At 42.9% G+C, this 17483-nt stretch overlaps 1 protein-coding gene across 7 annotated transcripts in view; it reads right to left on the bottom strand.

The window, feature by feature from the left end:
- The window catches only part of NME7 (NME/NM23 family member 7), a 155924-nt gene that overhangs the window by 19934 nt on the left and 118507 nt on the right, over nt 1-17483 (bottom strand). For all 7 annotated transcript variants that reach the window (XM_043538626.1, XM_037908768.2, XM_037908779.2 and 4 more), the window contains one exon: nt 4655-4762. In XM_043538626.1, coding sequence (XP_043394561.1) covers nt 4655-4762 — 108 coding nt within the window. The remainder of the gene's footprint in view (nt 1-4654; nt 4763-17483) is intronic.

Genomic DNA, 17483 nt, shown 5'->3' on the forward strand with positions numbered 1-17483 from the left:
AGCTGTAGCTCACGAAAGCTTATGCTCAAATAAATTGGTTAGTCTCTAAGGTGCCACAAGTACTCCTTTTCTTTTTCCCATCACCCAAATTATACCAGAAATAAAAACAGAAGTTATAATTTTATGAATGAAAATGTGCTCTCTGTCATTACAGCCAATGCTTCAGGCTAAACTGCAACTCCACCCTCCTGACTCAGTCACCAGAGTTAATCATTAACTCTGAAGTGCTTAGTGACTAGCTAAAATGTGGAGTAGTTTGCAGAACAAAGCCAAGAGGTCAGGGTCGACTATAGGGAGCCAGTGACAATGAACTGGGTTTTTTTAAGCTGCTTTCTCATTTTTCAGCCTGACAGACAGAGTACTACCAGGCAGCAATGAAAAGTTAGTGTGCAGAATTAACAAACTTGACTAAAAGTTATTTTATAATAATGTTTGTTGCAACACCTGGGATCTAGTTCATTTCAGCTTTCCCTGTACTCACAATGGTCCACACCTGTAACTCTGGGATGCTATTTGTGGGAGGAAGGCCACAGTCTGCTCCATCCCAGCAGCGTTGGACTAAGTCAGGATCCTGCACTATCCAGGTCAGTGAGAGATTAGCTATCAACTTCAATGACCTGAGATCTGGCCGCCCTCAGTTACCTACTATCTCTCTCTCTTTTAAGAGGTTGAAGTACTTTGTTCTATCTGTGGGCAAGCTGAACAGCAACTGCCCCAAATAACACTCTCTAAATCCAGTTCAGGTCGATCTTTAACCAGAGGTTATTAGTAATTTTGCAGATGCCAGAGAGAGAGAGAGAGAGAGAGAGAGATCTTAAAATAACCAGCACGTAGAAACAGGAATACCTAAATGAATCCTATGGAAATCAGGGGTAGCCTGCTACTAAACAGCACTCAAAAATCAGTTGAAGAGTCTGTCACAAGGCTGAAAAGTTCTTCTTCTCTCTCCCAGCCTAAAGCAGTCTCCTTCCTTCTTCCACTCAGCAAATACTGACCATACATGCCTAAGGACACGGTGACAAGGTAATCAGATGCCCCTTCTCAGTCTCAGTTTGGCTATACAAGGGCAAATGTCACAAGTCTGTATTAGGCTTTGGGGATTGCCCCATCCTCAGTTTCCCATCTGCAAAATGGGAACCACAATACTCCCTCTGACCATCTTGTCTATTTAGAATGTAAGGTTTTTGGGGCATGGATTGTCTCTCACTATGTACCTGTACAATGCCTAGCACACCGGGGCCCCAGTCTTGACTGGGCCCTCTAAGTACCAGGATAATACAACCAATGAATAATCCTCCTCCTGCTGCTTTGGTCAATAACACATAGGATTAAAGTTTTCCTTTTACAAACATACTGGGACAAATTTATTCTCCCCAGAGCAGAAGGCCACTCTCTGTGTCCCTTGTGCACACAGGATATTTGCACCAGAAGTGGGATTCGTCAGGGAAGGGCAAGTGAGGTGTAACAAATACGATTACCAAGGAGCCCTGGGTTAGAGGCTGCCTGGGCTATGCAATGAATGAGCACATATGCTCTCAATTTGGCCCTGCCTTCTTTTGGGGCAGCAACAGCTGGCTCCAGACCACCACTCTGACAGACCAAGGGCTACAGGCAACTCATTCCAGGCAGACTTACTGCCTCTGGGCTTGCAGCCTATGTTCCGACCCAGGAGGTGAAATGAGTCCATGTGCTATTCAACACAAACCAAAATGCAGTTATATAGAGCAGGGCAAAAAAATAAAGTAAAAGCTCATAAGTTTTCCCACCATTATTTTTAACACTAATTTTATGGTTTGTTTTGCAAAGTCTTGGTTGCACTTAACATTTCACTTTTTGCCAAAAATGTAGCAGAAAACTTTGCCACAAGATTTTTACACAAAATTTCTGGAAGTGACTCAGCCGAGAGACAGACAGACAGACGTGGAGGTGAAACTCAGGAGTTCCCATGTCTGTACCCAGATCACTCCAGCACACCTCTCTCAGCTGGCTGGAGTGCAGGGATTTGCATACTGTCAGATTGTAGAAGCCAGGGCCTTGTTGGTGGCCAGAGTAGAGGGGGATGCATTTGGGGAGCTCATTTTCTAAACAAGTATCCCAGGGATGTGATGCAGTGCAGAAATAATTCTACACCAAAAGGTCTGGCTTTTATTCAGGTAGAAAAGTGACTACTAGGGTCAAGTTTCTCCTCCTTTTGGGCATTACAAGGGATTGTTCTCATATTGGCATGAAAACACAATAGGCCAAATTTATCTCTGGCATAACGCCATAAAAGTCAGTGGAGTTATACCAATGATGAATTTAGTCCAGTCTCTCTCAGCTAATCAAGTATCCAGCAATGGCACACCAAGGTTTCATGGCAGCAACATCTGCAGCATCATAATAGTGGCAGAGTGAGCAAATTTTCCATCGAAACGTATGAAACTGACTAGATCCTGCCAGCTCCACTATATAGTGATGGGGAACCATGAGTGGGACGCACAAATTTGTCTCCTATTGGAGAGTGAATTCACTGTCTCTGAAGTTCACCTAGTCTGAGGCCCAAAATATTTGATATTTTGAATTCAATGTATTATTAAAATGCTAAATTATCCACACACAAAAAACCCATTACCATAGCACTTTTCGTAAGATCAGTGGTTTGCCTCAGAGTCTTGACCAAAATTTCCTCCTGCTTGTGTTCATTTGGTTGCTATACTCCACTCCAGCAGTGGCTGCACTTCAATGCAGTTGTACAGTATATAGAGAGATTTAAAGCACTTTGAGATGAAAGGTGGTACATTACTATTATTATTACAGAAATAAAGGTCTAGTCTATGCTATTCAAAGACCGAGACTTTGGGGATTTGCTATGAGGAAATTTGTACGAACCCTCTCCATCTCATCCTCAATAAGCTTTTCAGTGCAATCCTTCCCTAGGATCACACGAATGCATATTACATCACTACCATTTCATCAGGTACGACAATGAAGTGGTTGTATGTACCAGGACCATAAAACCCTTCAGAGGTTCTTTTTTATCTCTGCTTAGCTGGGTTTTCAGTTAATTACAAAACTGAGATTAAAAAGAAGAGTTAGAAATGTATGCATTCTAGGAATTGAAAAGCTCTAGTAATTTATAAAACAATGTCCACTTGCCAAAGAAACAATGCAGTATTCACTGTTTCGTTACATTAAAAATGCACATTGGATTGATGGTCTTCATTATTGTTGCTTTAGCTCAAACTATCATTGGAGAAACAATTGACAGCTGCAAAGCCATGTTGTGGGGGCAAATGCGCCAATGATAAAAAAGTAATTTAGAAAAAGAGGAATGTGTATGGACTGCAAAGCACATGCTTAAAATAAGAATGAACATGCTATGAAATAATATGCTTAAGTCTGTGAATGCACTGTGGATTCAGAGGACATCATGAACCATGACAGTGACATCTGAGTTCATGCAATCAGAACACTGAGATAGAACTTCAGCCTTAAAATTCATTGAGGAGAAGCAGGGCCATATTCACTAGTATACTCTAGCTTCTTTGTGCCACTTGTTTCATGAAAAGCAGCAAGGGTGCATTGGTGAATCTGGCCCATATTGTTTAACAATATACATGTAAGTCTCCTAGATATATTGAAATGCCTGTCAGCTCTGGGTGGTTTATCTTCAGGGATTAAACCCTTTCTCTGCTGATCATCTAAAGGAGGGGAGGGCAAACTACGGCTCACAGGCTGGATCCGGCCCATCAGGGCTTTCAATCAAGCCCACGGGATTGCCAGTTGCATGGCACAGCGGGGCTAAGGCAGGCTCCCTGCCTGCCCTGGCCCCATGCTGCTCCCGAAAGTGGCCGGCACCACTTCCCTGTGGCCCCTGGGGGAAGAAGGAGGGGGGCAGAGGGCTCCATGCACTGCCCTCGCCTGCAGGCACCGACCCCTGCAGCTCCCATTGGCCGGGAACAGGGAACCGTGGCCAATGGGAGCTTCGGGGATGGTACCCACAGGTGAGGGCAGCGCGCGGCAGAGCCACCTGCTCTCCCCACTCACCCCGGGGCCACTGCCAGACATGCTGGCCACTTCTGGGAGCAGCGTGGGGCCAGGGCAGGAAGGGAGCCTGCCTTAGCCCTGCTGCATGCTGCTGCCACCCTAGGGCCGCTCGAGGTAAGCGGTGTCGAGCCATAGCCTGCACCCCAAACCCCTCCTGAACTCCAGCCCTCTGCCCTGAGCCCCCTAACCCCCTGCCTTGAGCCCCCTGCCGCTCCCGAACCCCCTTTGTCTAAAACAAAGCTGATCACCAAGAGGAGTTTTTGCAACCCTATGCACTTGTCACTGCTAGACGTGACCTCAGGATAGGTCCAGCCAATGAGAGGGTCCTGATGATATAATGCTTCTGACATTGGTTCACTACTTTGCTCAGAAACATCCTGAGAAAACTGTACGGGTGGAGTTCTCAAGCAACATAATGAACTAGAATGCTGCCTCCAGCTTGCTCGTGTAGTTGAATTAATTTCTCTTAATAAAGTCATCAGCTGTTTTATTTTTAACTTATCACTAGATTCCCGTACTATTACTCTAAACACAACACATTTTAAATAGCTCCAGAAATGGTTACGTTTATTTTCTAATTTTAAAAAACCCGGTTATAAAAAGGGTGTGTAGAATTGTTGAACCTTACCTCCAAAAGTCCATCCTCTGGTAGATCTGTACAGTGGACAGCATTCTGAATCTTGTTTTTACCAAAGATGGCACGCAGGGTTCCAGGTCGGAGGTGACGGGCTATTTCCTATTGAATATATAAATATTAACACTGTGTGAACCTTATAGTCATGTTACATCATAGACAGTACAAACACGTATCAAGTAAAGAATTCATTGTATGTTGATTAATAATATGTACAGTATATCAAAAATGAAAATTAAGAGTTAAGTTCCAACTTGGACTTCATGTATGCATGTGACTGAAAAGCCATGACTAGGATGGGAACCGAAGGGTGAAAACAGTCTGACATGAACCTATTGTAATTCATAGATTCCAAGACCAGAAAGGACCATCTAATCTGACCTCCTGTATAACGCAAGTTACAGAACTTTCAAAAATAATTCCTAAATTATTTCTTTTAGAAAAACCATCCAATCTTGATTCAAAAATTGTGATGGAGAATCCACCATGACCCAATGGTGAATTACTGTCACTGTTAAAAAATTATTCCTTATTCCCAATCTGAATTTGTTTAGCTTCAACTTTCAACCATTGGATGATGTTATACCATTCTCTGATAGACTGAAGAGCACATTATTAAATATCTATTCTACAGGTAGATATTCCTAGATTATAATCAAGGCACCCCTTAACTTTCTGTTTGTTAAGCTAAATAGACTGAGCTCCTTGAGTCTATCACTATGAAACCACCAGGGATTGTCAGCAGGGACAGAACTCAGGACCTTCCACAATATATGCATAAGCACCTAACACATGAACTAATGGAATTAGCTGTGCATAAGTAGCAAGCTCTTATCCACTACATGGACGAGTCACTAGAGATGAAAAGATCATACACACTTAGCTAATGCAGAGTGCTACACTAGCTCTCCTCCAGCCTGAAGGAAGCAGATTTTCACTTTAAATTTGACATTGTCAAAACTGAGCTCCTGATCCACCCTCAAGCCCCTTCCTCCCCCATCCTCTTTTCTCGGTCACTGTGGACACCACCATCTAGCTTCCTCCCAATCATTCAACCCCATAACCTCAGGCATCAACATATTCAGGCTATATCTAAATCTTGCCCTTTCTTCCCTCATAACATTTCAGAGTTCCACCTTTCCTCTCTGTCCCCACCCCAAGGTGCTCATCTCACATCATGGCTACTGCAACCTTGCCCCATTCTAGTCCAATCAAAGCATTGCTGCTGAGATCATCTACCTGTCCCATCATTGTGACCATGTCAATCCCCCCACCTCATATGAATCCTGTCTCAACCATGCCAAATAAAAGTTTCTTGCCGTTACCTTCAAGGCCTCTCACAATGTAGCCCAGCCATACCTACCTGCTCTATTATTTTATTGCTCTGCCAACAATGCAGGATCGACCACCCACTTGTCTGCCTCTCCCACAAACACCTTTGAGCTTCCTTCCATTCCATCCCTTAGGCATGGAATATATTCCCTGAAAAAGCCACCATAATGCCACTGCCCTGTCCTCCACCTTGATGACTACAGAACACCACCAGCTGAGAGGGGTCAGGTAGCTGATGAGCTGAGACTATTGCTACTGAATGGCTGATTTGTCTTAACAAAATATACACATACCAATCAACTGTGCACACAGCTAGTCTCTGAAAAAACATGCTCATACTACTCTTACTCTGGCTTTCCACACTACAGTTTCACCCACCTGTTATTTCTTGTCTTAAACTAAGATTGAGGCAGGGATGGCATTCAGCACAACAAACCCCAACCTGACTGAGGCCTGCACATACTTCTGAAATATTAATATGAATGGTAATTTAGTTAACAGGTACCCATTTGAAAAGCAATTAAACCATATTATAGCTAGATTGAATCTGGCTCAAACCACTTTCTGATGAGAAGCTTCATTTTCCCATTGTTACTGTGTGTATGCCAGTGTTAGGTTACTGGTTACTTTGTAGTTATTGCTTTACTCTTTAGCTGTGGACACAGGAGCACACATGATGAAGACACTCTTCATCTCAATGGCATTTACAAGGTTTTGCTTCCTAATAAAGTCATGGGCATTGCCCTCCCCCCTGCAAACTGTAAGTCTTGGGCAGGTGCAGAATTTGCCCCCCCCAAACGCAGCCCCATTGGCCTGACTGGAGCTGCCCCGCCCAAACAAAGATGTCAAACTACACCTATGAGTAAAGTCCAAGAGATTCTCTTAAGAAAAAAAACCTCCTAAACCCGATCACGTTTTGGGATTGCCAATAACCTGAGATTGATGAGGGAACAAAAATCACATGTGAGTTTACTGCATCTGCTTTGTACTTAAGTGAAGCCTGGCTTGAAATGACTGTTGATCCCAGTTGGCAGAGAGCAACAACAATTTGACTGCTAGAAGCTTGAAGAGAGCCCCAGGCTTTTTAACTTTACTTGAAAAGACAGAAAGACATTACAAATATTTCGGTAGCCATAAAATGTTAGCTACCACTTCAGCAAGAATTAGCTCAGAGGCAGACCTGAAAGTCAAAGTTTCATGTTCACACCTTTCCCCCTCCAGCTTATCTAAAATACTGCTTCTAAAATAATTTTCCTCTCCCACTGTTCCAAACATGTCCCTTCTTTCTCTGAATTCCTTCAGCACTTTCCCCTCAATTTTCTCATCAAATTCAATCTCCTTGTCCTCACTTTTACATCCCTGCAGAGTCTTGCTGTAGCCTACACCTCAGCTCTTTTTTCTTCCTACTCCACTTCCCACGCCTCCCTTCTAAGTGCCCCGCATCTGTCCTTCTCCCATACTGCCTCTTATGCTTGGAAGTCTGGTTTTTCTTTAGCACCCTGAGACGTCCCAATCCTTCTCCAAACTTCCTCCAGGAAGCCTTTCCACAGTGGCTGCTTGCAATACATCTCTCATCTCATCTTTCTCACGAACTCATGGCACCTATTGTACTCATGGCATCCAATGAAGTGAGCTGTAGCTCACGAAAGCTTATGCTCAGATAAATTGGTTTGTCTCTAAGGTGCCCCAAGTACTCCTTTTCTTTTTGCGAATACAGACTAACACGGCTGTTACTCTGAAACCTGTCATTGTACTAAGTCTAATTTTCCTGTGCCTGCATTAGATCATAGTTCACTGAGTCAAGTTTTGTGTCAGCTTGTATGTTTAGTGTAAAATAATAATACTACTTCTTGAGCAATCTAAATAGATTCCTATTGCCTTCAGTTAATATATGTGACCAGAGAGAAGACAATTTGCACTAAGTGACCAAACAAGGGACCAACAAAAAATCAGTTCCCTTTTAATTATTAGTTCTTCATTCTATTGTAGTAACACCGAAGAACTCACCTCTGGGATCAGGAACCCAGTATACTAGGCACAGTACAAAGAAACAACACAAAAACAGCTGATCTTTAGTTAAACATTAAAAAAAGTATTGGAAATCTTGAGGATGCTTCCTAAGTGGTCATTTCCGACGGGGCATTGCTCACAGAATTCAAGCTGCAGCTACACTACAGAGCTTACGGTGGCACGGCTGCACCGATGCAGCTGTGTAGTGTAGCTAGTGCAGACATTCTAAGCCAATGGGAGAGAATTCTCCCGTCAGCTTTGTTACTCCAGCTCCCGCAAGGGGTGGTAGCTATGTCGGTGGGAGAAGCTCTCCCACGGACATAAGCGCCGGTGTGGGCAGTGCTATGTCGGTGTAAATTATATTGCTCAAGGGGATGGATTATTCACAACCCTCCATGACATGGGTAATGCCAACATAAGCTGTAGCGCAGACATAGCCACAGTCCTTAGTGCAGATCTTAAGGTATATGCTTATTGCTTCCTATGTTTATTGTTACATATACAATACATTTCTATTGCCTCTTTAATACCAAGAGAGACACTCAAGTGTATGGTCCTCTTTTATTTTTAATTAAGAAAACCAAAAAGTATTCTATTTATTCCAGTTCTCAGAGTTTATATTTTACATGCTATATATACCTATTTTCATATTCTCTCCATTATATATACACATGTCTTTTCACTGTGCAGGAATAACCTTGCCCGTGTGAAATAATTTGCAAATTCTATGGACTCATTTCTCCTAGATGAGACGGGGAGTTACAGAGGGCAGATTTTGCATTTTTCCTCTTGCCTTTAGTAGTGATAATTGTCAAAAACAGGCTGAAAACAACAAACATCTTTATGATGAGAGGGCTGGTTACTTTTGCTTCAACACTTCAGGTTAAATGGCTTTGTAGTTAAGAATGCAGGAAGTATTTTTTTTTAAATTCAGAATTGTAACAAGTGTCAGATAAAGTCTTCCAGCCATAAATACAGATTCCCAAGTAGATTAAGCATTCAGTACAGATGAGCTAGCCCCATATGGCCAGAAAGGCAGGTGGTTAAAAGCGTTGTTAAACATGCATGCATATTGTCATTTGTTGTGGACATGAGATTCTAGTTAAGTGTAATTCTAGAGGCAGCCACTGACATCAGGCACTTATCTTTTCCTTCTCATTCAAGATCTATATAAAGTGGTCTATCCACAACAGGTCCTTTTTTTAAAATAATCAGGCCACCATGTGGTTTCACTCCAGGTGAATGGTGGTTCCAATACCCTAATGAATCGAGCACCGATTTGTTCAATGTCAATTTCAAGCTTACAGATAAGATGGGCAGAATTCTATTTGAATTTTTAAAAAAGGTTTGACAGATAAACATTTATATTTAAGCATTTTTTCTATTTTGATTGTTTTAAATTTTCACAGTTGTAGGAAATGGGGGGGCAGGCAATTATTTAATGTCAAGATTCAAAACATTAAAGCTTTATAGCCATTAAAACACAAATTGCCAATATCTTATGCAAAATATACAAAATAAATACCCGAAATCAAACTAAGACGTTCTCAAGCAGCATTTATCCTACTTTGCCTATCTGTACATTTCTATCATCGATAGAAATATTTGTCATTGGTTTGTATGTGTACAGTGAAATTAACGTTTACTGACATTTACTAAAAAATCTAATCCAAGCTTACTTATAGATCTAATTTTTTGCTGCTTTGCCCCTAATACAGAAATGTTTGCCCCTTCAAATTTGCCATTCACAAGGATAATTAAGAAGACACAATGACCACGATTGTCTTTCACTGCCATGAGCTCCAGAATAGACTTTCAAGCTTTTGTAAAGTTTAAAAACCCAAGAGATCATCTCCTTGAAAAGCAAGTGACTTCAATATTAGTGGTGATTGAGGCCATCATGAAAACCACCATGACCACAATATACCTCTCTTGATCTCTTTAAGAATGGCTCTACGTCAAGTGGCAACATCCTGACTTAGTTCTGCCATATAATCCAAATGATAATTTTGATCATAGTCTTCATTGCTCTGGACACTACTCCTTGTTGCCTCAGAAGTCTCAGCAAGGGATAGAATTAATTCACGTATTATACTTCAGGTCAGACGAGATGATCACAGTGGTGTCTTTTGGCCTCAATCTATGAAAGAGCTTGACGTTCCGGTCATCTTTTGGGACTTAAATAGAACAACTTGAAATGTCTTTGAAAATAAGGTCACATTTTAAGATAAAGATAATCCTTTCCAAGTCGCAGAATACCAAGTTAATGGTTACGACTGATGCAGTGCACAACACCATGAGGAGCAGTTTGTCTGAACTTGGCCTGCACACCATGTGAGCAGCCCATATCCACCTCTGCTCCTTCTAAATTCAGGTCAACCAGTTTTGAGATATGCTCTTCTATTATAATCACTATAATGCCTAAACTGGTTTTTATCCCACAGGGTTACACCATCTAAGTCTGCTACGGTTTCCCAATCTGCATAGATCTGACATCAGTTTAGCCATCAGCAACTGCAGTGATAACCTTTCTGTTTGTATTCCTGAGATACTTCCCAAGGAGACTAATTTGTTGTCTTTACGAAGTCTTTCATCTGGTTGGGTGTTAGCATAGGTGTTCCAAGATGCTTCAGCTCTGGCCTGCCAGTTGAAGAGTATTTCAAAAATCTGAAAAACTGAAACCAGGCTCCATGTTAAACACTTGGTTCTCTTCCTCTATTTTATGGAGCAATTAGTAATAGGAGCTTCTTGTTGACAAAGTGATGCATTTTCTGTTTACATGCACTCCACATGAGCAGCAGAGAGGTCAAATACATGTAGGGAATCAATAATAAAGATCTAATACCCACTGCCAAGTCTTACCAGAAAACTTCCTGTGCTTTCTGAAAATTCCACTAAAAACTTTTAATCGTTCGGACATGTAGCCAACTGATATGTAGATTATCATAAATTCTGGAATGAGAGTTTATATCTAAATTCCTTATATTCTTTAGCATAATCTTCTGTCCTGTGTGTATTAAACTTACTTGGCCTTAGGCCCTCAGTATTGCCCTCTGCTGATTCAGGTTAATTTTTTAACTAGGGTGGTTTGACGTGTTCCAGACATTTTTCATTTTTTTAAATCAACCAACTCTGTGCACACATAGTTGTGTGTTTAAAGCAGTGTGAGAGTCAAGGATTGATTTGCAATTTAAATTGGCTGGCCCAGGGAGCAGCAGTCAAGTATGCAATTGCAAGGCTGTGAAAAATGTATCAGATTGTGTTTGGCAGCAGTAGGAGCAAGTAATCAAACTGTAGTTTATTTTCTTACAAAGTCTGCTCTGACTTGGTTGACAAATTCAAGTATTGCTTGCCTTGCTGGTAAAAAATGAAAGCCTTTGAACTCGGATTAAAGCCACGTCCCTTTTGCGAGCTATATTCGCCCACTTAAAATCAAACCATGCTCTGTATTGTAACCTCAGCAGCTGCTGCCTAAGCTTGCAAGTCTCTGAAAAATTGCTACACAGCCTATTATCCTTCCTCTTCCCTCAGGCAGTTCAGTTCTCTTTGCTTCACTCTCACTCATTCCCTCCAGCCAACCTTCTCTCTGACTAGCAGCCTAATGGTGCTGCAGGCCTGATATAACTCAATCCGCCCACAGACTTCCTGTTCTGTGGGCAGGAAACTTGACATACTTACTAGCCCAGACAGCGTTTCTACTTGTCCTGGACTTTTCTGGTCTACACTTGAGCAATTCCAATGCTGGCTCCTAAATGACTTCTCACAAAGTTATTCCATTGTATTATTTAGGAATGCATTTGCCATAAACAATGGCCAAATTCAGATCTGGAGTAAACAGGTGTAATTCTTATGCAAGTTGCTGGGCTAAATTCAGTGGTGATGTAAATGAAAAGTTCTGTATGAGATGTAAGTGGTCAGAATATGGATGTAAATGGTAAAATAACTCAATGATTTGGAATTCAGTAGGTCTGCAAACGGTGTGTAAATTACACGCTGACAGGTGAAAGGGGAGTGTGCAGCAAACAGCAACTAATATGAGGGTGTAAGAAAAATAAGAGGTAGCCAAGCCTCATGTACTCAGTCTTCAAAAAATTGATTAGTTACTTTATTTGAGTTCCATTCTCAGATCTGTTTTGACTCAATGTATGACAGTAAGCAAGACAAGATGGGGTAGGTAATCTTTTTTTATTCTGTTGGTGAAAGAGATAAGCTTTCGAGCTTACAAAGAGCTCTTCTTCAGGTCTGGGTCCTGAGATCTGACGAAGAACTCTGTGTCAACTCATAAGCTTGTCTCTCTGACCAACAGAAGTTGGTCGAATAAAAGATATTACCTCACCCACCTTGTCTCTCTAATATCTTAGGATCAACAGGGCTATAACATTGCATACAACAATGACTTTAAGCAAGCCACTTGAACTCTATCGGTGAATTCTGGCCTTAGTGAAGACAGTGGTAGTTTTGCCATTCACTTCAATGGAACCAGGATTTCACCCTGTGGGTTTATTTATCCACCTGTAAAACATGAATAACGATACTTGCCTATGTATCAGGGGACATTATGGGGTTTTACTGATTAATGCTTGTAAAGCACTTGGAGGTCCTCAGATAAAAGGAGCTATACAGCTGAAACACAATATTAGTCTGCAAGCATTCTGACTGACTATTACCCCAGCAGAACTAATATAGGCAGGTTTCAGAGTAGCAGCCGTGTTAGTCTGTATTCGCAAAAAGAAAAGGAGGATTTGTGGCACTTTAGAGACTAACAAATTTATTAGAGCATAAGTGATGAAGTGAGCTGTAGCTCACGAAAGCTTATGCAATGCATCCGATGAAGGGAGCTGTAGCTCACGAAAGCTTATGCTCAAATAAATTGGTCAGTCTCTATGGTGCCACAAGTCCTCCTTTTCTAATATAGGCAGGTATTTCTTCCTTCTGAATTTTAGGAGAAAGAGAGAAAAGCAAAATTTTACACTCACACAAACAGTTCTGATAAAACTGCTTCACTGTACATACACACGTGTATGTGCATAAAGTTCAAAGAAGCTGTTCCTGAAATCACCACAAACTTTACTCTTGCTGGGAAAATTCAGAGTTTGCCTAGTGTACAAAGATAGCAGGGTCCAAGATGATGAAAGTAAAGTCTGGTCATTTCTGGCTTCGATCCTCCCATCACACACACGTGCACACACAGAAAAAGAAATGCAGAAGAGGAAAGAACTACTAGAAAATTCTATAAGATTCACCTAGCTAAGCCATCTTGCTCCCTTCAAAAGGAGTTTGCAGCCTTGTTGAGGTGCGCAATGAACATATCCTGGAGATGCCAGAGATCCATCTCACTGATTCTGGGCCACGCCCAGAGATCCCCTTCTCCTCCTATCCAGCAATAAGTCTTCCTTTGGAACAATGAAGATATTGGCTGCTTTCCACATAGCAGAGCACTGCCCCTTTCTGAAAGAGGAGTAGAAGCTATTGGGAGGAAATATTACTGTTTGTAATAGATCAGGGTCCCATTGTGTTAGGTTCTGTACATGTATATTAAGAGACGGTCCTTGCCTTAAGATCTTACAACCCATCTTGACACAACAGAAAAAGGGTGGGAGAAAAGAGTATCATCTCCATTTTCAGAGCGAGAACTGAGGCACAGGGAGATTAAGTAACTTGCCCAAGGTTACACAGGGATGTGTGACAAAGCTGGAAAATGAGCCTAGATCTCCTAAATCCCTGCCCAGTTCCTCAACCGTCCTTGCTCTTTGGGTTAATGTTCCTTTAATTCCTGAGCAGATTTCAGATCAGGTATCTGCCTAGTCCCCTCCCCTGCAAAGAGAGCCCCTCAATTCCATCTGGGCATCTTCCAAAACCATTCCATCCAGAATCTGCACAGAGGGGCTTTGTGTGGGCTTTCCCTCCCTTGCTCCCTATCACAATGCCGTTCTCTTGCACTCAACCATTTCAGTTTTTAAAAAACAATCCGGTGTTTGGTTACCGTGCATTTTCTCAGACTATAAGTAAACGAAACTGCTAAAAATTCTGCTCAGGTTGCCTTGCAGTAGAAAGAAGAGCAGAGCAGCAAGAAACACCCTAAATTATTCATCGACAGCGTGTTTATTGAGTCACTCATTTTATATCCAGTTTTTTAAATGTCTTTGTTTGATGGTTTCAGAGATAATGAGACTGATGCTACAGAGTGAAACCTGGTATTGCAGCTGCCAGTTACAGCAGAGGTGAAGGATTGAAAAACAGAGATCACCTGCTTCTTTCTGATACAGAAGGGTAGCTGGCTCAGCTTGGAACATATTTCTGCCCTTCTAAACCACTGATGATGTAACCTAAGCAGAAAAAACTGGAGAGATTCTCTGACAGCAGTAGTATGCATTTCTTGTGTTATTACAATGGCACAATGTGGTATGCGAGCTCCACTGCGGAAACTCTCAGCCCATATGTATTCTCTCTGTCCCAATTCTTCCACTGGGGACAATCCCATCATGCCTTTAAACGATGCAAGCACAGAGTCAGGTCACAAGCAGCTGTCTAGGAAGCCAGCTGCAGCTTCCAAGGAACCTGTGTAGATTGATTCTAAATCGCATTCCATATCCTAGCCAGTTCTTGTGGTTCCACTGCAGCTGGAAGTCCTATTCAGAGTGGGTGAGTTCCCCCTAGAGGAGTCTGCGGCACGAGTGACAGTTCCTCACAGACCTGCCTCTTCGGTGTACTTCAAATCCACACTAACAAAGGGTATATGAAGAAGGCTGTGATCTGCAACCCCTCTTCTGCATGGCTATCAGCTGCTCTGTCATCCACTCGTTAAATTTTCAAACAAGCACATTTGTGCTTTTTCCCATACTGCCCCTCACACTTGCGAGGTGCTCTGCAGAAACATCTGCAAAGCTACCTCATTATTCTCCTTCAAATCCCTCTGTACAGCTCTTCTTTTCTGTGATGCTTGCAAAAAAACTTGACAACGGCTAGGATGCTAGTTGCAGAGACGACTGCCTATCATGCTGACCAGTACTGTCTCATTGTTTACTCGTACTCTTGTCTGTCTGTATCCATCTGTTGTCTCTTGCTTATACTTCGATTGCAAGCTCTTTGGGGCAGGGACTGTCTTTTTGTTTTGTGTTTATACAGCACCTAGCACAATTGGATCCTGGTCCATGGTTGGGGTGCTTACAAGCTACACATAATAAATAATAACAGTCGACGACACCCCCGGTCTACACTGGGAGGGGGATTGACCCAAGATACGCAACTTCAGCTATGCAAATAGCGTAGCTGAAGTCGGCGTATCTTATGTTGACTTACCTGGCAGTGAGGACGATGGCAGGTCCCCCATCGACTCCGCTTCTGCCTCTTGCGAGCTGGAGTTCTGGAGTCAACAGGGAGCACGTTTAGGGATCGATTTATCGCGTCTAGATGAGATGCGATAGATCAGTCACTATCCGCCGATCCGGTGGGTAGTGAAGACCTGCCCTAAGCAAACAGTATTCCTCACTGTCAACAGACATTCTGAGTGTTAACTGCAACTCAGCATCTTACAGTAACCAGGGCACTGTTCTGGAAAAAACCCCAACAGATTCTGAGCAACACAAATGACAAATGTGAAAGGTGTTATATGCACCTGATCATGCCACACTCTACTCCTATTGATTTCAAGGATGTTGGAAAGAAAATGCTCAATACATTCCAGGACTGAGCCCTGTAAGAACAAAATTATTAGTAAGTGACTGACCGAGATAAATCACTGTGAGCTTCCTGTATGAAACTTTTTGGGGCAATCATAATTGACTCTTATGCACAGACAGATCTCCTGTGGCACTTCTGCAAAGATAAGGCAGCTAGCCCTAGTGTCCTAACAGAGTTCTAGCTTGGTTAATTACATTCTGCTCTCTTAAACTCTCCTTGCAGTTTCAGCTAGATATTCCTCTTCACTTCCTCACCTAAACAACACAGCAACACTGCACAACTGCTGTGTTCCAACTCAGAGCTGGGAGCATTTCAGTGATGAATAAAGCCATTTCTGTTTGCAAACAAATTACAGAATCAGAAGATTGTGAGGAGCTTTGGAATCTATTTAGATGAAAGTTGCTATGTAAACGCAAGGTCATTGTGACCAGCCATCTATCCTTAGCTGAGGAACTGAAGAGAAGGGAGACACTAGTTCACTGCTGTTGCAATATCCTTCCCCCTTCTAGACACTGTGACCTCAGCACTTCCCTTATCTTCTGAAAAACAGTGCTCCCTTTCTCTGTGGGAGGACTGGTATCACAAGAGACTTTGTTTTGGTAAAATGCTCTCTCAGGGTTTGGGCTCATAGAACATAGCTTCCCCGTATGTCTCCAAAATTCAACACAAGCCAAGCCAAGCAAAGAAACAAACATCTTAGACAGAAATTAACCCAGATACTGAGTGCACTTCTAAAGCACATTCTATAAATGGATCTCTCATAATGCTGTATAGATACTAATGAATTTAGCCTCAGAAACACCACTGATAGACAGGAAAGCCTTATTTTACAGATGGGGAATCTATGATAGAGAGATTGATATATTTGTCCAAATCAAACAGTGAGTCTGTGGGTAGAGCCAGGAACAGAATAGAACACAGGTCTCCTGACTCCTAGTCCTGTGCCTTACCCTCGAAAGCCATGTCTTCACTGGGAAAAAAGATGTGGCTTTAAAGCTTGTTAAAACCCTAGCATAGAGAGGGAAAGCAGTATTTTAACATGTTAGCTGGCAGGGGTCAACCCGAGAAGGAGCTAGCGCAGGGGTCTCAAACTCCTTTTACCTCAGGGCCAGTGCCAGTCCTCAAGTCCTCCCAGCTGGCCAATAATGTCACTCATGCCGCCCAGAACCCAACCCCCAAAACTCCGCCCCCCCCCAACTTCACCCCCCAACCTGCCTAAGGCTCTGGGAGGGAGTTTGGCTCGGGGAGGAGGTCTGGGGTAGGGGATTGGGGTGCAGGCTCTGGGAGGGAGGAAGAGTGCAGGCTCTGGGAGGGGGTCGGAGGGTGTGGTGCTTACCTGGGGCTCCAAGGTGGGGTGGGCTGGGGGGGCCACAGACACCGCCCCCACAGCTTCCCATTGGCCACAGGGGTACTCGGGGCAGGCGCAGCGTGCGGAGGCACAGCTCCAGTCCGCCCCAGGGCAGGCAGACACACGGAGCAAGCAGGCAGACGCCGCTCAGCTCTGCTGAGCTGCTGGGGCCCTGGGCCATTGTAAATCACCTGGGGGCGGCAGGTGGTGCCAAAGGAGAGACCCGGCCTGGAGCCCTGCAGGCCACATTGGGGAGGTTCGCGGGCTACAGATGGCCCACGAGTTTGAGACCCCGGAGCTAGTGCTAACAAGTTTTAAACTACAACTTGCCTTGTCTACTCTAGGATGTTAACATGCATTTAGCTAATGTGTTAAAAACACAACTTTGTCCCTATTGTAGATGTGGCCAAAAAAACCAACTGCTTCTCTAATCCTTCCGAGACCATGTTTACA

Source organism: Chelonia mydas, chromosome 1 (assembly GCF_015237465.2).
Source record: "Chelonia mydas isolate rCheMyd1 chromosome 1, rCheMyd1.pri.v2, whole genome shotgun sequence".
Taxonomy (NCBI): domain Eukaryota; kingdom Metazoa; phylum Chordata; order Testudines; family Cheloniidae; genus Chelonia; species Chelonia mydas.